General features: G+C 41.4%; 1 protein-coding gene across 3 annotated transcripts in view; it reads left to right on the top strand.

The window, feature by feature from the left end:
• Positions 1-22,001, top strand: part of GALNT13 (polypeptide N-acetylgalactosaminyltransferase 13) — a 538,975-nt gene that overhangs the window by 335,356 nt on the left and 181,618 nt on the right. For all 3 annotated transcript variants that reach the window (XM_077447668.1, XM_077447666.1, XM_077447667.1), the window contains exon 6: positions 3,914-4,031. In XM_077447668.1, coding sequence (XP_077303794.1) covers positions 3,914-4,031 — 118 coding nt within the window. The remainder of the gene's footprint in view (positions 1-3,913; positions 4,032-22,001) is intronic.

Here is a 22,001-nt window from a genome sequence, read left to right as displayed (position 1 = left end):
GATCAGCAGTTTTTTAAATGCTCAGACCAGCCCGTCTGACACCAACAATCATGTCAAGTTCAAAGTCACCTAAATCTCCTTTTTTTTCTACATTCTGAACCTTGGTTTAAACGTCAGCAAGTCATCTTCACCATGTCTAGGTGCCTAAAGGCATGAGTTTCTGCCATGTGATTGGCTGATTAGCAATTTGTGTTACCAAGCAATTGAACAGGTGTACCCAATAAAGTGTCCGGGGAGGGTATATACAGTGCTTTTCTAGTTTTCCATGCATGTTAATCGTCCAAAAATGTTTGCCTTTGTTTTAAGCCCCCCAAAATGGACATGGCAACATCAGCTTTTCTATAAAAAAAATTAATGAAAGTAGTAATAAAGTGACTGATTTTGAACCTATTAAATGTACATACACCAGGCCTAATGGTGTGTAAAAAAAACTATACACTTTGCTTCAACACAGAGATCCAAATATGTGCAATATAATACCCTTCTGTGTACGATTCGTGGAGGCTTTTTACAAATTATGTTTTTTTCCCAATCTGTATTAACCGATTGGCTTAACGTATTAACGTCGGCTGAATGGCATGCTTGTGCAAACTCACGTACCTGTACGTCAGTCCATGCCGCGGGAGTGTGCCCACGGATCCCCCGGACTTAATGTCCGCCAACAGCCCGTGATCAGAGAGGAGAGGCAGAATGGGGAGCTGCCTATGTAAACAAGGCATTTCCCTGTTCTGCCTAGTAACATGACAGGGATCTACTGTTCACTGTCATTGGGAACATCAATCTGTCATGTCAGTGTTAGCCCCCCCCTGAGTTAGAACATGCTGAGGGAACACACTTAACCCCTTGATCGCCCCTAGTGTTTAACTTCGTCCCTGCCCATGACATTTATACAGTAATCGGTGGCTATTTTTTTAGCTTTCATCGCTTTCATTCATGTATAAATGTCAATGGTTCCAAAATAGTGTCAAACGTGTCTGATCTGTCCACCGCAATGTTGCAGTCCCAATAAAAAAATCACAGCTCACATTACTTAAAAAAAAAAAAATATATATATATATATATATATATATATATATATATATATATATATATATAATAAAAATGCCATAAATCTATCCCCTATTATCTAGATGCTATAACTTTTGCGCAAACCAATCAATAGACCCTTATTGCGATTTTTTATTTTTTTTTGTACCAAAAATATGTAGAAGAATACGTATCAGCCTAAACTTCTTTTGGTGGTATTGGATCACCACCACAGAGATGATTAAATACCACCAAAAGAAAGCTCTATTTGAGGGGAAAAAGGGACATCAGTTTTGTTTGGGTACAACATCGCACGACTGCCCAATTGTCAGTTAAATCCACGCAGTGCCAAATTGTAAAAAGTGCTCTGGCCAGGAAGGGGGTAAAAATCTTACGGGGCTGAAGTGGTTAAAGATATCCGTGCACATTTAATGCAATTTTATTCATGTATAAACAATTTATTTTAAAACTAGCAGTTTTTGGTTAGATGAACCCAAAAGACATTAGAGAAATTCAGATTTTATTTTTGGCATGCCACGACACAGCTGGCATACTTTCAGACCTTGGAGCATCCATTGCAAACTACCTTAAATGGGTTGTAAAAGTTTGTGTTTTTTCACAATGCATCCTATGCATTAAGGCGAAAAAACACTTGTCAGTGACCGGCCCCCCAGCCCCCCGTTTTACTTACCTGACCCCTCAAACTTGACCCACGGGGACACGCTGCCTTCTCGGCTGTTGATTGGATAGATTGATAGCAGAGCAGCCATTGGCTCCCACTGCTGTCAATCAAATTCAATGATGTGAGCGCCAGGGGGGATGCAAGGTCAAATCCCGAGTCTATTGATGCCAAATGCTGGACTCGGGAGTGCGCCCGCAAGGTAACCCCCGAGAGAGTGATCTCTCAGGGGGTTATCTGATGTGGGGAGGAGAAGGAGCCGCCAAGGGATCCCAGAAGAGCATGTTTGTTATTCAAAAAAAAAAAAACCTTTAGTGTCACTTTAATTAGTACATTCTGCATATACAGTATATATTGGAACTAGATTTCCCATGATGCTCAACTACACTGCAGAGTGCATGAGCATCATGGGAAATATAGTTCCAAAACAACTGGAGTGCCAAGGTTCGCCATCACTGACTGTTCTAGCATGTTTGCATACATGCCCGCCCATTGCAGGCACATAGCAAATTTTGTGAGCTGGTGATTTGCTTGCTTATGAACAATGGATGCACCATCCCTTGCATATTTTTTGTTGATATTATTTAACAGTAAATAATCAGTTCTCAACTATTTTTTTTTTTCGAGTGCAGATCAGAAAATTCAAGGAACTGTCTGGTTACTGTAAAAACGTCATCTTTTCCTCTTGGTTGTAATTGAATGTGTATGTCTGAAGGAATTTGCAGTACAGGTCTTCTTCCAGCCTGGATGGCCTCCCTTATGATCAGGAATGGAGAGAGAATTTTTACCGAGCAGCAATACATATTCATTCATTTCTTGAACTCAAAGCAACTTAAGCCTCCTACACACAATGAGAATATTGGACAAATGATAGTCCATTTGTTCTTTTTGCATGCTACTCATCATATTGAAAATGAAGAGGTTATTCAATTAACAAAAATTCTATGTACGACAGAATAAAACTTTAAAAGTGATGTAATGTATTTGTATTGAATGTTCAGATGAAAATTGTACTCATTAACCGCTTTAGCCCTAGACCAGTGATGGCAAACCTTGGCACCCCAGATGTTTTGGAACTACATTTCCCATGATCCTCATGCACTCTGTAGTGTAGATGAGCATCATGGGAAATGTAGTTCCAAAACATCTGGGGTGCCAAGGTTCGCCATCACTGCCCTAGACCATTTGGCTGGCCAAAGACCAGAGCACTTTTTGTGATTCGGCACTGCGTTGCTTTAACTGACAGTGACGTGGCTCCCAAATAAAATTTACATCCTTTTTTACCCACAAATAGAGCTCTTTTTTGGTGGTATTTGATCACCTCTACGTTTTTAATTTTTTGCGCTAGAAACAAAAAAAGAGCGACAATTTTGAAAAAAACGCAATATATAAAAAAACTTTTTTTCCCCCTCAGTTTAGGTCGATACATATACTTCTACATATTTTTTGGGGAAAAAAATTCACAATAAGCGTATATTGATTAGTTTGCGCAAAAGTTATAGCGTCTACAAAATAGGGGAAGGTTTTATGGCATTTTTATTAATATTTTTTTTTACTAGTAATGGCGGCAATCATTTTTATCATGACTGCGACATTATGGAGGACACATCGGACAATTTTGACACATTTTTGGGACCATTGGCATTAATACAGCGATCAGTGCGATTTAAAAATACATTGACTACTGTATAAATGTCACTGGCAGTGAAGGGTTAACACTAGGGGGCAGTGAAGGGGTTAATGTGTGTCCTAGTTTGTGTTCTAACTGAAGGGGGGTGGGGACTGTGCAGGGAAACTAACAGATCGTTGTTCATACTCTGTCAGTTCTCCCCTCAGAGAACACACAGTTTCGGGGTTTCGCGCAGCAGTGCCATTGTGTTGCAGTATTTGTACGCAAGCCGGTCTGTTAAGTTCAGACCTCCAAATGGCTGCATCCTGATAGGTAGGTGTCTTTTTTCAACCTATGTTTTCAGGCGTTGCTCAGCCATGTAAGTCAACCAGGGTGAAAAAAAAAGCTTGGTTTCCTAGATGGATTTTTGGTTTTCTATGTTTTGATGATCTGGCTTGATTTGTGTGATATTTAAAACAAAATTTGTGGGATTTTGTTTGCTGGCTTTTCATATTAGCTTCTTACCATTAAAGCAGAAAAATATCTACTTATACTGTAATGCATAGATTTATAAATCTATATCCTCTTCTTTTCTGCAGAACACCTACAATGGCAGGAGGCCTTTTCTCCATTGACAAGAATTATTTTGAAGAGCTTGGCACGTACGATTCAGGAATGGATATCTGGGGTGGAGAGAATCTGGAGATGTCTTTCAGGGTAAGTATCACTGAAACAAAAGTTTGGGAGCTACTTCCACCAAACAGCTAAATGATCAAACAACATACACGGGAATGGCTCTATCTACCAGAAAATCCATAAAGTGATACTCATACTGTTGTGACTATCTGCTTTCCACCATGCTACGTGGCTATGTGGCTATAATGTGGGTGGTAACACTGCACAAAATCTGCAGTTCTCTCTGACTTCCTGCCTGCTCTTTAATCCAAGGCTGTAGATCGATCAACACAAGTAATGTTCTCATTTTTCAGCATTGATGAAATAATATTGCTTTCTCTTAGGTACATAGGTACAGAGAACAGTAAATAATTTAAGGTAGAATTCCAAGAAATGCCTAACTACTTTTAAAAATGCTCCCTCCCCCATTCTAACACCTACTTTGACTAACCTGTGTAAGAAAGATACTTACCTATGGCCTGGTCACATGATCTCCCCTGTGTCAGCCAGCAGCGGTTACAGGGGAGAGGAGAAAGTGCTTAACATTGGCTGGTAATGTCTGGAAACAGTGATGTCACCCAAAGGCCACTATTGCCCATCCATGGTCGGTGCTCCCTCCCCTTCCCTGCAGCCACTGGCTGGCAGAGAGGAACCAGATCAAGTGACCAGACTTGAGCAGCCTGAAAATAGGTAAGTATACATATCTTTCTTACACAAGCTAGTCAGAATAGGTGTTGGGGGGGGGGGGGGGGGGGGGCATTTTTAAGACTAGGTAGGGTTTGCCTGAAACTTTCTTTTAAAAATACCACATGTGCATTTTTGTCATTATCACGTCAATAATAGAGCAGATTCTAATGCTAGAATGAGTTCACACCTGACATTCTTGGCAATTTATCTGACCATATATAGCAGGGGTCTCAAACTGGTGCCCCTCCAGCTGTTGCAAAACTACAAGTTCCATCAGACATTGCAAGGCTGACAGTTTTATAAGCATGTCTCCCACAGGCAAAGGAAAGGCATGATGGGACTTGTAGTTTTGCAACAGCTGGAGAGCCACCAGTTTGAGAACCCTGATATATAGCCATCCTAAAGCCCCATACACACTATCAGATTTTCTGCTGATTTTTGTCTTCAGATTTACCAAAACCATGTAGTGAAGGGCCTGCCTGATTGCATACAAATTGAAACGCCTAAGGTTTGACCTCATATTATATGGTTTTGGTAACTCTGAAGGGATAAAATCAGTAGAAAATCTGATAGTGTGTATTGGGGCTTTAGGCTTTGTACACAACACGAAGGCTTCAGCTTGTATAAGAACTGTGCATACATCAAGCTTTTGCTTTTGCAAAACATTAGCAAAGCTTTCAGCGAGCTTTGAGCAGCTTTCTTGAAGCCTTAAAAGTACCATTCAGCTCCAGTTTGGGGAGGTCAAACACAGATATTAATGAGAATGCTGATTATTATTTTAACTGCTTCAGCCCCGGAAGATTTCACCCCCTTCCTGACCAGAGCACTTTTTGCGATTCGGCACTGCGTCGCTTTAACTGACAATTGCATGGTCTTATTATGTTGCACCCAAACAAAATTGATGCCCTTTTTTTTCCCCGCAAATAGAGCTTTCTTTTGGTGGTTTTTGATCAACTCTGCGGTTTTTGTTTTTTTGCGCTATAAACAAAAAAAGAGCCACAATTTTGAAAAAAGCATTATTTTTTTTTTCTTTTTGCTATAATAACTATCCCCCCCAAAAAAAAAAAAAATATATATATATATATAAAAAAAATGTCCCTCAGTTTAGGCCGATATGTATTCTTATACATATTTTTGGTAAAAAAAACGCAATAAGCGTATATTGACTTGGTTTGCACAAAATTTATAGCGTCTACAAAATAGGGGATCGTTTTATGCCATTTTTAGTTTCATTTTTTTTTTTTAGTAATGGCGGCGATCTGCGATTTTTATGGGGACTGTGGCATTATTGCGGACACATTGGACAATTTTGACACTATTTTGGAACAATTGTCTTTTGGTGGTATTTGATCAACTCTGCAGTTTCTGTTTTTTGCGCTATAAACAAAAAAAGAGCGACAATTTTGAAAAAAAAAAAGCATTATTATTTTTTTTTCTTTTTGCTATAATAACTATCCCACAAAAATATATATATAAAAAAAAAATGTCCCTCAGTTTAGGCCAATATGTATTCTTATACATATTTTTGGTAAAAAAAAAAATCGCAATAAGCGTATATTGATTGGTTTGCACAAAATTTATACCGTCTACAAAATAGGGTATAGTTTTATGGCATTTTTAGTTTTATTTTTCTTTATTAGTAATGGCGTCGATCTGCGATTTTTATCGGGACTGTGACATTATTGTGGACACATCGGACAATTTTGACACTTATTTTGGAAGAATTGTCATTTATACAGCGATCAGTGCTATAAAAATGCATTGATCACTGTGTAAATTACACTGCCAGTGAAGGGTTTAATCACTAGGAGGGCGATGAAGGGATTAAGTGTGTCCTAGGGAGTGATTCTAACTGTGTGGGGGGTGGGCTTCAAGTCACATGACAGCGATCACTACTCCCGATGACAGGGAGTGGTGATCTCTGTCATGACACAAGCCAAAACAGGGAAGCTCCGTGACACGATCGCCAGGAGACCACCGGACATCGAGCCTGCCGGTCCCATGGGCACAGTGGCATGCACGTGCCTGCTATCCCCGGCTCTTAAAGGGGACATACAAGTACGCCCATTTGCCAACCTCTGCCTTTGTGCTGACATATATCAGCGTGCAGCGGTCGGCAAGTGGTTAAACAAGCTGCTAGAAAAATGCAGCATTACTTGAAACTTGTTGAAAGACTCATGAAACTTGTTAGAAGCTTGTTAAACGATAGCCATTACTTTCCCCTTTTCCTTTTCCTACACATTACACACCAATATAACGGTGACTCACACATTTAAATATGCAATAAAATAGAGGCTTGGTTCTAAGGAACTGTATTTTTCTCCTCCTCTCTTCCCTTCCACCTCATAACATTCTTCTGACAGCTACATCCAACCTTGTTTGCAAATCTTAGTTCTTCTGGGTGAGATTTCTTCTAAAAACATCTTTCATTTTATGCCCTGTACACATGGTCGGACTTTCCAACGAAAAATGTGTGATGGGATCTTGTTTTTGGAAAATCCGATTGTGTGTGGGCTCCATTGGAGTTTTTCGGAATTTCTGACACACAAAGCTTGAGAGCAGGATCTAAAATTTTCCGACAACAAAATCTTATCGTTTAAATTTAGATCGTGTAGAGACAATTCCGACGGACAAAGTGCCACGCATGCTCAAAATAAATTACGAGGCGAAAGCTATTGGCTACTGCCCTTTTTATAGTCCTGTCGTACGCGTTCTACGTCACCGCATTCTGAACGATCTGATTTTCCGACAACTTTGTGCGACTGTGTGTATGCAAGACAAGTTTGGGCCAAAATCCGTTGGAAAAAATCCATCTAAATGGTGTTGACTGTCATTTGGATCGCAATACTCTGTTCCAAGTGAATTGTCACCATTCAAAAATTAGAATGTTTGTACCTTTGTATTTTTTTTTTCTCAATAAAAATTTATGGAACTAAATGATAGCCAGCACTCCCATTAAGAGCTTAAAATTCTCATTTTGGAGCTACTGTAAGCTACTCAAAGTTTTTTAAAAGCTTTACAAATGTCTTGTAAAATTTGTTATGCACACTTCCATGATACAAGCTGAAGCTTCTACGTAGAAGGCCTTAGGCCGCGTACACACGGGCGGACTGTTCGCCCAACTTTGTCCGCTGAACAGTGTTTCAGCGGACAGTCCGCTCGTGTGTGGGCTTCAGCGGACAGTTTCAGCGGACAGTCTGACGAACAAAGTTTTTCGGAAATCCCGTAAAACTGTCCGCTGAAACTTGGTTTGAGCGGACAGTTCGCTCGTGTGTAGGCTTGTTCGTCAAATTAAGTCTCGCGCATGCTCAGAAAGAATTTACACGCCGAAGGTTGCATTGCAGTGTATAGGACGTCGTTTTTCTAGTCCCGTCGTACGTGCCGTTCACGTCATCGCGCACGGTTTCAGCGGACTGTTCGTTCATCGTGTGTAGTCAAGTCCGCTCATGCAAATTTTGAGCGGACTGTTTGTCAAACTGTTTGACGAACAAAGTTGGGCGAACAGTCCACCCGTGTGTACGCGGCCTCAGAGAAGAGATTTCCAACCTTCGTCCTGAATTACCCCAACAGATTATGCTTCCAGGTTTTCCATCACCTTGGACAGGTGCTTTAAACCAGTCAATGTGTCAGTGTTCATGACAGGTATTTTATCAAAGGGAAATTCCCAAAACATGGCCTGCTGGAGGTAATTGAGGACAGATGTTGAGGGCCACTGCCCTGGAGTGACAATCACCACACTAATGGAAAGCAGAAAAGTGTGGGGTGCTTGATCTCTTATAGCAGCGAGTATTTTCTGTCAGGTCTTAAGCAGTGCAGAGGTAGTGATTATGCTTAGGCAGGTGGTGGCCAAAGACTCTCATGTAGAGATTGGGTTGCCAGAAGGAATTTGGCAAAAAGCAGAACGTATAAAGTCCAAATTTAATTTTATTTAGACTCTTGTATCATAAATAGCCAATGCATTTCAGGTTCAAAGAATTCCCGTTCATCAGGGCCTAGTACTGTTAAACATTGAGATTAGTGTTGATAAAAGATTCTAAATTAAAATAAATTTGGATTTCATATGCTCTGCTATTGGCACTTTCCTCCTTGAATACCTAATCACCACATTATTGTCATACATGCTGAGGCTTCTCCTTCCGAATACTCTAGCCTACCTACCTTCCCTTCCACCAGTTAGCTTATGAAGCAGCCAATGCAACCCTGAGTTTAGAAAGAAACATTGAACTTTAGGTACTTTCATTGTATTGAAAAGTGATTTTATTTTGCGCCAGTTCTAGCCCCTGCGTGGGCAATCTAGGTGCATTTGACATTGTTGTATGTTTAACACTATTTCTGCAATAAAAACTTATTGTACCAGAAAAGTGATTTTATAGCAGGTGGAAAGATACTCTTTATGGTGTTTTTATACATTTGCTTAAGTGTTTTTTCCTTAAATTGCTGCTTTGTAGTGAATTCTTTCAAGCAAATTGGAGGGCTGAACTATGTTTCATATAGAGGGCTGTTTTACATTTCTGCATTGGTTAGATATCTTTTCTTTTCCTTTCTGTGTTATAATGACACTTGTTTGTCAGTTTTCCGTGGTTTCAAATTGCAACAGAAATTTTTTTTTTTTTGAAACTCCGTTTTTTATTAATAATATTTGGCACAGACATATATAATAAGCAGATTGTATACATCTTTGTGGGATATAAACATAACTTGATAAACAATGACAAGCCGTACAACAATAAGTGCCCTGTACCTCAGTTACATCAAAATCATATTCCACTTGTATTTTTTATTTCCACCCTCTCCCCCCACCCTCCCAACAACAACAAACAACCCAACAAAAAACAGATGCACTCATAATGATGCCAATTAGGTGGGTATGAGGTCTAGAACCTCAAATCATCCTGTCAAGGGCCTAGAAATCCCATGGCAGCGCTAATTACCGCACAACAGATCATAGAGGAGCAGAATTACATGTATCTATCCCATCCACCCAGTCTCCCCATATTTTGAGGAATTTCCCTGGCTTACCCCTTGTTTCATACGTTATTTTATATATTGGCAAGTCTTGGTTAATCAAAGCTTTCCATTTGTTCAGGGAGACCAATGATGTGCGCGTCCAATGTAATAGGACCGTCTTCCTAGCATAATAAAGGAGAAAACGCAAAAATTGTTTCTGATGGTTACTAATGCCAACCTCCTCAAAAACTGAGAGGAGGCACCATTTAGGGCTACAAATATTAGGGAGGTCAAAGGTAGTCGCCACAAAGTGGGTCACCTGTGACCAAAATGGTCTTATCCGCTCACAATCCCACAACATATGTAGTAGGTTACCTTCTTCCCTACCACATTTATGACACAGAGGAGAAGGCAGTTTCCGCATACGGAAAAGGCGTAGAGGAGTATAGTATATCCTATGAAAAATGCGTATCTGGATCATTTTATCTCTGGCGGAAATAGCAGTGCTAAAATAAGTATCTAGAAGTTCCTCCCAATTATCGTCCGACAGGTCAGGTACATCCCTCGTCCATTGTTGTCTCAGGATTTGCAATCTAGAAATTTTAGGCTCATTCAATAATTTGTAATAATTGGAAACCAGTTTAGTATGCTCTGGTTGGGCAAGCGCCCCTTCCAAAGTAGAATTCTGAAAGGTAACAGCCCGGAGCCCAAGTTGAGACTCGGCCGCATGCTGCAACTGTAAATATCTAAACCTCCAGGATTCAGGTATACCCAACTCTTGTCGGAACGCCAGGAAGGTTTTAAATCTACCCTCCTCGTACAATTGGTGGACATATTTCAAACCCCTTTCGGCCCAATTGCCAGCGAAAGGGAGATCTCTAAAATGTGGGAACACCGGATTATTCCATATGGGTTGATTAGGAGAAATCGTGGGGTGGGGCTCAGGCACCAGTGTCTTACATATCTTAAAGATTTTGAGAGAGTTTGCAATCATATCTGTACCCCTCCTCTCAGAAATCGCTCCTCTAAAGATCACATTTGACAGTGTTTCATAGGAGGAGAGCAACGCTGCCTCTGTTGCAGTAGCAGCATTGTTCAACTGTGGAAATAGCCACCAATGAACATATACCAACTGTGATGCATAGTAGTACAATCGCAGATTCGGTATTGCTAGCCCCCCTTTGTGTATAGGTAATTGTAAAGTAGCCAATGCAATCCGTGGATTCTTGGGAGACCATAAAAATGTAGATATCAAAGAGTCAATTTCTTGAAAGATCTTCTTTGGTACATACACTGGGCAATTCGCCAAGACATACAGCAACTTAGGGAAAAACACCATTTTAAATAAATTAGCCCTCCCCATCAATGTAAGAGGTAAACCCATCCAGTTATTGAGTTTAGCCTTAAGCGAAGCTATACAAGGAAGAAGGTTATCCTGGATGTATGCCGAAATCGGTAGCCTAACCACCACCCCCAAGTATTTAAACGATGTTGTGAATTGAAGCGGACAATGTTGTGGCAAGTGGGCAGGGGACTCTGAGTCTAACGAGAATACAGTGGACTTAGTCCAGTTAATCTTCAGGCCTGAATATATGCCAAAATCAGTGATCAACCTCAGCATTTTGGGAATCGTGTGTTTAGGGTTTGACAAGTAGAGCAACATATCATCAGCATATAGCGAGATACGTTCTTCCAAGGAGCCAATCCACATGCCCTGAAGTTCCGGAGAACTCCTCAATAACCTCGCTAGAGGTTCCACTGCCAGGGCATACAACAGGGGTGACAGAGGACAACCCTGTCTGGTGCCCCTGTGGATTCTGAAGGGTCTAGAAATAATCCCATTAAGCCTAAGACGGGCAATAGGTTGATCATACAATATCCTAATCCAGGTGATAACATTCTGTCCAAAACCGAATTTTTCCATAATATATATAAGGTACGGCCACTCCACGGAATCAAATGCCTTGTGGGCATCTAAAGATACAATAGCTCGGGGGACAGACAACTTATTGGGGGCTTGTAAATTAGTGTATAATCTGCGAATATTACTATAAGTGGACCTACCAGGGATAAAGCCAGTTTGGTCTGGATTAATAAGAGCAGTAATGATGGTATTTAGACGGGTGGCCAAAATCTTAGATAAAATTTTTAAGTCCGTATTAATTAACGAGATGGGTCTGTAGGATTCACAGTATTGTGGGTCTTTATTGGGCTTGGGAATTAATACAATTAGGGCCTCCTTCATAGATGATGGTAAGCAGCCTTGCTCAAAAATAGTCGAGTAAAGCTTTCTTAGTCTAGGGATTAGGACATCTTGATATTCTAAATACCACTCTATAGGGAAGCCATCTGGGCCTGGAGTTTTATGTTTAGCAAAACTTTTAATGGTAAGGAGTATCTCCTCGGCGGAGATAGGTGATTCTAGAGACATCTTTTGTTCTAAGGGTAGTACCGGGAAGTCAATTCTATCCACATATTCATATAATTCCGGGATGGTATAATGGGCTTGGGAGCGGTACAATTCCGTGTAAAATTTGTAAAAAGTTTCCACAATCTCATCCTGAGTATCCCTGAGAGTGTTTGAGGTATCATAAACACAGGGGATGAAAATAGGGTCCGGGAGCGGAGCGGCCAAAAACGCCAGCAATTTCCCGCTTCTGTCCCCCATCTCAAAAATCCGTTGACGTTGGTATAGATTTTTCTTTTGTGTTTTCGAGAGCAGTGCAAGTTCATACTCCCTACTAACACTTTGCAGAGTTTGATAACGATGAGGAGAGGGATCTCTAACGTAAGAGTCTTCTGCCCCCTGTAACTGATTGGCCAGAGTTCTCAAACAATCCCCAGTCGCTCTCTTGAAATCCGATACTCCTTGCATATACGCCCCCCTAGAGACTGCTTTGAAAGCATCCCAGGTGATTAGTTCGGGGACCTCTTCCCTATTTTCCTTCCAAAAGTGTGTCACTGCGTCTCTACAAATTGATGCTACCATGGTCTCCTGCAACCAATATGGGCTCATCCTCCACACACGCTCACCCAGGACAATGCCCGCTCTCATAGTCAGTTGTAGAGGTGAGTGATCCGATATAGCCCTGGGTAGATAGGAGATAGCCTCCACCTCTGGCAATGCAGCCCCAGGAAGGAAAAACATGTCCAATCTAGAAAGCGATCTATAGGATGCCGATGCACAAGAGAATTCTCGGGTATCCGGGTGCTTCCATCGCCAGACCTCCTTGAGGTCATAGGACGCAGCCCAGTCACTTAACACCGTAGATGATGGTCTAGTGCAGCGTAGCCTATCCTGATCAGCATTCATGACCTGGTTAAAATCCCCTCCCATAATAAGGTGACCACGCAACATAGGGAGAACCACCGCCATGCAGGCTCCCAATCTTTGTAAATCAAATGGTGGGGGCATGTAAAGGTTTACCAAAGTATATAACACACCCAGGTATTGCAGTATGACCACTACATAGCACCCCTGCGGGTCAGTCCTAACCTCTAGTATCTGGACAGGTAGGGATCGTAATATAAGTATAGATACCCCTCTAGAATAGGTCGAGTAAGTGGCATGGAAAGCATGAGCAATATGCCTCTTTTTCAGGGCCATAACCTTTGAACCCATCAGGTGAGTTTCCTGAAGCATAATTATTTGCGCCTTAGTGCGTTTCAAATAGTCAAAGACCAGTGATCTCTTAATCTTCGAGTTCAGCCCCCTGACATTCCAAGTAAGACAGTTAAAGCTCATTTGTATAACACAGTAGTCATATGGAGGGGGGAGAGGAGAGAGGGCAGGACAGCAAAAGGGTCCCACTCCCTCCCCCTCCCCCCCGACACATCATAGACAATAAACCTAAAATGAAAAAGTTGAAACTCCCACCAATATTTTCGGTGTCGTTGCGTGCGTGCATCAGGTATACCAAAGAAACAAAACAGGAGCAAACATCTCCAGACTAACCTTCCCCATTCCCCCCTCCCCCCTCCCTGCTCATTACCCCCAACCATAACGAGCTTTAGCCCAAAAAAGAAAACCAAAAAGGGAAGAAAAACAGAAAAACTGTTTAGTCCAGGGAGTGACCAGTCGTTGCTCCCAGTGTCAGTTTAGTAAAAAAAAAAAAAAAACTATGTCAGATCAGAAAAGAGGAAGCTTGTGCCTCCTCCGGCAAAACATATCACAAATAAGGCACCTGATACAGTAGCCAAAGAAAGATATGCGCATCCCAGAGTAAGTGTAGACGCCAGGTCCGGGTCCGCCAGCAGGACAAAATGGCGGTTCAGTGTCAATTCCGGTGCTTTGGGTAGGACAACTGCAAAAAGGAACAAGAACAGAATAAAGTCAACCAGAAAGTACCGTATAGAGTGGTCGTCCTCCGCCATGTGTATAGAATTCCATCATAAACTGTAGGGAAGGCCCACAACGTGACGGTCATGAGAAAACAGGCAGGGACCGGAATGTTACAGTCCATCCAACCAATCCGAGGCTTCATTGGGTGAAAGGAAAAATTGTACCTTGCCGTCATTAACAACTCGTAATTTGGCCGGGTACATCATACTATATGGAAGATTTTTCTCTCGGAGGCGTTTCTTAACATGGAGGAAGGCCGCTCTTTGCTTTTGAGTAGTAGCAGAAAAATCCGGGAAAATGGAGATCTTTTTTCCGTTGTATTGTATATCTTGTAAGTTCCGCGCGGTACGCATAATGCATTCTTTATCCCGAAAATGAAGGATCTTGGCTAAAATGGGTCGCGGAGGGGCTCCAGGGGGCATAGGGCGCATGGGCACCCTATGAGCTCGTTCGATTGCAAACAGAGGTGACAGTGCCTCCCGTCCCAACAGAGTGCTCAGCCATTGCTCCAGGAATTGCTCCGCGTCCTTGCCCTCCGCACCCTCAGGGAATCCCACGAAACGTAAATTATTCCTGCGCATTCGGTCCTCAAGGTCTCCCAATTTAGCAGCATGTTCAGTAATCTCTTGTTGATGTGTGCGGAGAGTAGCAGACATAGGTTGCATATTGTCCTCCACCTCACTGATTCTTTGCTCCGCAGTGGAAATCCTAGAGCGAATCTTTTGCATGTCATGCTTAACAATAGAGAGATCCAGCCTAACCGTTTCGATCTGTGTGGTCAGAGTGGTTTGGCATTGATGGATAGCGTCCATAACATGCTTCAAAGTAAGTTCCTCCGCACCCTCTGCCGTTCTCTCCCCTTCCGACCCCCTGTCCACCTGTGGAGTGGGGTCCCCCGGATCGCTGTCTCTCTCCCAGGCCTCACCCTCCTCCCAGGGGTCTACGGCCTGCTCTGCTCTCGGGGACGCTGGGGGGGGGGTATGCTGTCCATGCGGAGAATCCGCAAAATGTTCCCTGATGGTTGTCGGTGGTTTCGGCTTACCCGGAACACCGGAGGGCACATGTGAGTTCGCCGAGGGGCCGGAGTCAGCCTTCGCCTGTGCCTTGCCTTTAGAGGACTTCCCCGTGGCGGAGGACGCGCCGGCGCCATCTTTGGCCTTGCTGCCCGTCAGCGTGGCCGCCCGGTCCGCGGCGGATTTCTGGCTCGCAGGACCGTTCCGACCCATTCCAGCGGGTACCCGTGAAGGTAGTGGGCAGTGCGGTGGTGGCTACAAGGTCGGTATCTAGGTAGGGATTACGGATGCTGTTCAGGATGAATCGGTGCCGGAGGAGCTCCGTAAGCTTGCTGCTCACATGTCCGCCGCTGGCCACGCCCCATCTGCAACAGAAATTTAATAAACATTGCATGTCGGCTAGAAGACAACGTTTATTAATTTCCCTACAAACTTTATTCATTTGGTCATTCCAAACAGGACAATGGTTGAAACTGTGACTGGCAGATTGATGTAGGTGAAAGGTAATGGAAAGAAACAAAGCTGTCGAATGTATGACCGAAATTAGGCCTTCAGATCTGGTTTTGCTCAGTAGGGAATCTGTCCGCTGATCCCGTGCTGAGCGGAGTGGTGCGGGAGGATGACAGGTCCCAGGCAAGTCCGTTTATGCAGCAAGAACATGGACATAGCCTGCTCTGCTCTGTAGGCAGCTGGATTTAAATGGATGGGTTGTCCGTTTACACCCAACTGCCCTCCAATCTGATCAGGCCAGATGGAGAAGAACAGATCCCCTTTGTTTGTTTTTTCCCGAAATGGACCTGGAGGTAGCTGGGTCTAAACAGACACCAGTCTGTTTACCTCCAACTGCCCATAGAATGGAGGATCCAGTCGGGTCCAGCTGAAAAATGCATAGATGGACAAGATCACACCTCTTGTGTGAAAAGGGTCTTAATGTTATCCCCCTACTACTGGCTAAAAGAGTCAGCCCAAATTAGGACAAACAGGTGTGTCCTAAAGCAGAACTAATCTTTCCCAATCAACATTAACAAATTCTAATCCTTATGCAGGTAGCATTAGTAAATAGACAGTAAGATATATGATATTGACTTTTTCTAAATATTTTTTTACATTTCTTCAGGTTCTTCCTGGTTTATGGACAACAAAAAGGAAGAAGGCCTCAGCAACCTAGTGCATTGCCAATGGTATAATTTAGTAAAATATAAAACGCAGACAATGAGTATAAGGAACGTAACAAGAACCAGAAGGCGACTCCAACTGTAGCCTTAATATGTAGCTCTAGATAGGCACAAACAACAACCAATGCAGAGCAGATGCTCTATTTTACACTTTAATAAATGGTACCATTTGTATTGCACTAATGTGGTATGCTCTTCTTCTTTTTTTTGTTGTCCAGTGTTTCGGACTTGTTTGACAAGGGCTGCAAAGCTTGGAAGCTACCTGGTGTCCTGTGGAAATCCAAGCCTATGGAAATTTCCACTGATTTGTGTTCTCCAGCTGCATGCCATGGTGATTTATTTCACTTGAGCATGGAGGAGTTGTTTTAGTATATGCACTATTTGTGGTTTCTGGACTAGGCCAAAATGATGTCATATATCCGTGATTCCAGTAAGTAAATGCTACCTGAATTGTCTTCTCTTATTCAAGATGGCCATGGCTAGAAATGCTAGGGGTGTTTTTCAAAGTGATTTCTCAACAAAACAAGGCATAGAGACATGGATGGATGGGGGGTTTCTTTTGAATGTTAAAAAATACATTTAAAAATGTTTTCAGTTTGTGGTGCTCAGATAGCGTCTAGTTCCACTTTAAGGTCACATGACAATTTTTACATCTTCATTTAAAGTGACTGTCTTTTGGAACCAAGACAAAATATTTTGCCATCAAACCTAGGAACTTGTTGCAACGTCAAAGCTTTTATATTTGAAATAATAATTAAGAGTGCAAAGTTTTATATTCTGAAACATTGTGCCCCTTTGCAATCTTTCAAGTAAAAAAGCTTTGGACTTTTGAAGAAGCTCCAAGGTGTGATGTTGAAATATTTTGACTAAGTGGAAAAATATTGCTATTTTTTTTCTTTTTTTTTTAACAAATCCTTCTATCCCTTGTTCTTTCTCAATTGTTCAACTGCTTAATATACACTATATTACCAAAAGTATTGGGATGCCTTTTTCGCACCCACAACTTTAATGGCATCCCAGTCTTAGTCCGTAGGGTTCAATATTGAGTTGGCTCATCCCTTGCAGCTATAAGCCCCTGTACACACGGTCGGACATTCTGCCAACCAAATCCGTTGGATTTTGTCCGACGGATTTTGTCCGACGGATTGTGTCCGAAACTGTTGCATACACACGGTCGGACCAAGTTGTCGGAAAAGCCGATCATTCAGAACGTGATGACGTTATTTCGTTACGACTGGACTACGTTCACGCTAGTAGCCAATAGCTTTGGTGTAGGAATTTGATCTGAGCATGCGTGGCACTTCCTCCGATCGGAATTCTCTACACATGATCGGAGTATGTCCGATCAGACCAGTTTGTCGGAAAATATTTTCAACAAGTTGGAAAATTGGGTCCGACGGATATTCCGACGGAATCAGCCCGATGCATACCACACACAGTCGGATTATCCAACAACACGGTCCGATAGGACACATTCCGACGGATTCTCCGACCGTGTGTACAAGGGCTTACAGCTTCAACTCTTCTGGGAAGGCTGTCCACAAGATTTAGGAGTGTGTCTAAAATTATACATTCACAAAATTCTGATTGAAAACCATTATGTACAGAATAACGTGTACTTTCTTTTGCATTTTTAGAAATTTAATTTGTCACCTTTTAATGAAAAAAAAAAAAGAAGAAAAAGCCAGGTATTTAATGAAGCAGCGTAGCTTGTAAAAGCTATATATAATACCATGAATGAAATACGGAGCTGCTGCATAAATAGTGCTAATGTGATAATATTAGTGTGTGCTATACATATAAATTATATTAAACCATTCTATTTAATTTTTTTCTATTTTTTTACTTCATTTTTAAATAGCAAACACAAAGAAACACATACAACAATGAAACAATAGTCTGACATCAGGCCTCACACTACACACAAAACACAGACAATCTCAGCACTGGGCCCTCAAAAACTCAAAGGCTTGGAGCATGAACATAATAACAAGTTCCATTGCATAGAAAAATTTGAATGCACATTCGTATATAATGACAGACATTAGCTCCACATAATATTACACCATTCTTGTGATAAAGTAAAATGTGTAAACATCAAAAACAACATACATTAATTGAATACGCTGCGGTAAAAATTATATAGATTGTAGTGTATACTAAAACTATGTAAAATTAATCAAATTAATATAACTAATAACTGGATATGAGATACACACAAAACCAATTTAAAGTGCCTCGTGCATAACTGTGTTTAAACCATAAACATAAACAAATAATATATAGAAAAAGTGCTCCTGTGCAACATATAGTGTCCAAATATGTCGTAAATGATCGTGCTGAAAATAAATAACACTGCAGGGGATATGTGATTGCATCCAAATCGCATCCAACTGCGTCTCTCTCTCTCTCTCTCTCTCATATATATATATATATATATATATATATATATATATATATAATATATATATATATCCCCCTGAAGTATCGACACTAGTTGTGGAGAATCAGGACAGCACGACAAGACATTTTGTAAGCTAAGGATGACGCTCGTATCATCCCGATACCACCCTGGTATAATCTGCTACATGTTCATCATGGAATGGTGGTTAATTTGATTAATTTTACATAGTTTTAGTATATAGTACAATCTATATAATTTTTAGTGCAGAGTATTCAATTAATGTATTTATCTTTGCACGATATGTGACGTGTTCAACGCTAGCAGCTTTTAGACAATTTATTTATCTTTCACGATACATGTGGCAGACTTAATACCATTAGTCTTTGGGTTATTTAAACCACTTTAAAGAGGAAGTAAACCCTGATGAGTTTACTTCCTCTTTCATTCCCTGCAAAGGTAAAGCATAATGGACTACTATGCATCGCATAGTAGTCCATTATGTGTCACTTACCTGACACAGGAGCCAGCGAAGTCACCGCTATCCCCTGTAGTCCGGCGCATCCATCTTCTCGGTGGGTCTCGCTGCTGTGCCGCTGTCATTTAGCGAAGCCACGATGATGTCACTCCCACGCATGCGCACGGGAGCTGCCACTCGCGGCATATCGCCATTGGCCACGACGTGCTCGGTGCGCCTGCACGCTGCTGTCTACGGCGCATGCGCCGTAGACATCGGTGCCTGTCTTTCGGCAAATATCTCCTAAACCGTGTAGGTTTAGGAGATATTTCTTAGACCTACAGGTAAGCCTTAATCTAGGCTTACCTGTAGGTCAAAGTTGGTTGTAAGGGTTTACAACCACTTTAAGCATCTAGACAGTGGTGGCTCGCAGGTTTTATTTCTATTTTTATCAAAAACAACATATAAACATGCTGTAAATATCATATAGATAGTTCAATAAAGTCTCACTATAAACGTGCTGCTTGTGGAAAAACAACTATAAAGTGCTCATGCTCCGGAGTACAAAATTACACGTTTCCAAGTACTTAAAGTGTTCCCACATGGACTGACACTCATCACAATATATTATTGTATTTATTGCATTTCACTACTGTTTGGGTTTAATGGCGTGGAGTAACTCCTATGTAAAAAGCTATATATGTCCCTAAAAAATTTTTAAAAATTATTTGAGTAGGCAGATTAGTCATGGGTTATTTCCAAGTGAACCAGGGCATACTAAGGCCGCTCACATTTGTCTTTGCATTTAGGCTTTAGTGACCTTGGGTGTTGTATAAATGGTTTCCTTTAATGAATGTAGGACACCTGGTCCGATATTCACATTTTATCCTGGTTTCGGCAATCTGCGGGATCATAGGAGACTGCCATGGGTACGGATCCCCAGAGGAACCAATAGGAGTATGTTGCACATGTGCAGTCTGAAGAGGACCCGGTTGGCATATTTTCAGAAGACAAGACTGTGTAGCACTTGGCTGGGGCACACAGTGAAGATCATTGGATCAAAAACGAAGGTGAGTATTGGACCAGGTGGGCCGCACACAGGGGATTTGGGGGCTTGGTTCATTAAAAGACTAATTGTACTGAAGTTTGCCCTTTACTAAAGAGCATACATTGTTAAGGAAAAATTGGGTCATTTTGTTTAGAGGGCTCTGATGTTTTTTAAAGACACTTGGGAAGTCATTTTCAAAATAGGTTTTCTCTGTATTTTTTTTTTTATATAATTTCTGAAATATGCCTATAAAAGCAAGCAGATACTTATGTTATTTTACAACCGTTCTAGCTGTCAAAAATATCTTCAACGTGTTTGAATATCTTGCACGATAAAGAGTTTTTGATGGATAAATTGCTGCAGTGCTAAAAATAAAAAATTGTTCTGGTCCTGAAGTTTTCAAAAAATAAAGGAGGTTAATGGAAAGTGAAGTACTCATTTAAAACTCTTTCTGCAATTATTTAAATGCATGTACTTTTTTTAATGTGTACATTTAACAAAACTTTTTATGCAAAAACTAGTGTGCATAGGTAAATGACCATTGGCCTTCATCAAGATATGTTTTATAAACTGCAAGAGAAATGTTGGAATAATTGGATATTTTACAAGAGAATTTAAAGAAGAAACTTTTTAAGCGTATTGACATCCCTGTTAATTTAGTGCAGTATAAAGCGTAAAAAGTAGGCTGTGCACATAGACTGACTGAGCGGTCCAATTATTATTATAATCATTATCATCAAAGGTAGATGGAACAAAAAAAATAACATTTACGGCTGATTTCCAGACAGATATAAAAGACACAGAGGAATGCTGCTCATTAATAGATCATTCATTACATATATTTTTAAAATGAAGCCAGTGTAAGTATTTAAAATGCACCGGCCTCTTGCAATCCCCTTACAGCAGGGTTTAGACTTGGAGAGGGAGATGCAGCATAAGACCCCTTTCACATTGGGTCAGTTTGCAGGCGCTATTGCGCTAAAAATAGCGCCTGCAAACCAAGCTGAAACAGCCGCTGCTGTTTCTCCAATGTGAAAGCCCCGAGGGCTTTCACACTGGACCGGTGAGCTAGCAGGACGGTAAAAATAGTCCTGCTAGCAGCATCTTTGGAGCGGTGTATACACCCCGCTCCTTCACCGCTCCTGGACATTGAAATCAATGGGGCAACGCAGCTATATCGCCGGCAAAGAGCTGCTGGAGCAGTGCTTTGCGATGGTTTTAACCCTTTCACTGCCGCTAGCACTGGGATAAAAATAGCGCTGTTTCACTGCCAACGCCGCTCCTGCCCCAGTGTGAAAGGGGCCTAAGGAGCTAGTCAACTCTACCACAGTTTTCATATGCTACCAAGAAACATGCAGATAGGAGCAGGGACCAAAGTGACAGAGAAGAGCTAATCAGACTGTTGCTTCTTCTTTCACTGTCCAGTCACAGGATGGGGGAGGGACAAGACCTAATTAACTGCAGATAAAGATTAGGTCTCCTGCCCTGCCAGAAAGGGCTATGCTGTGTGATAGGTTGAAATAAATTACAGAACTGGATGGACTGAAATACATTAATCTTTAGTAAGTACAACAGAAATCATGTATGTATCATCTGTGTATTTAGCTGTTTGCTTGGGGTTCAAATAATAAAAATCAATAAAAAAAAAAACACACCTTGCATCCTACCTAATAAATATCTGTTTTATTTTAATCTGTTGCCCTCAAAAGTCTATGTTTGCATCTGGCCAGTTTAACTAAAACCTTACATGAGAATGCAAAATCCCCACCCCTGAATAATAATATTAAAAAAACACTAAGGGGCTCATATTTAACAGAGAAAGCATATCACTATCTGCTATCAGTTATAAGCTGCTGGCATTGCAAACCAGGGCGCACAGCTAAATGCCCATTTATAAAAAGAAGGCCGCAATAACCTGTGATTCACCGTTTCATTTTCTCGA

Source organism: Lithobates pipiens, unplaced genomic scaffold (assembly GCF_037356315.1).
Source record: "Lithobates pipiens isolate NorthernLeopardFrog02 unplaced genomic scaffold, aLitPip1_a1.2 Scaffold_22, whole genome shotgun sequence".
Lineage (NCBI taxonomy): Eukaryota > Metazoa > Chordata > Amphibia > Anura > Ranidae > Lithobates > Lithobates pipiens.
This window is presented reverse-complemented; position numbering and strand designations above follow the sequence as displayed.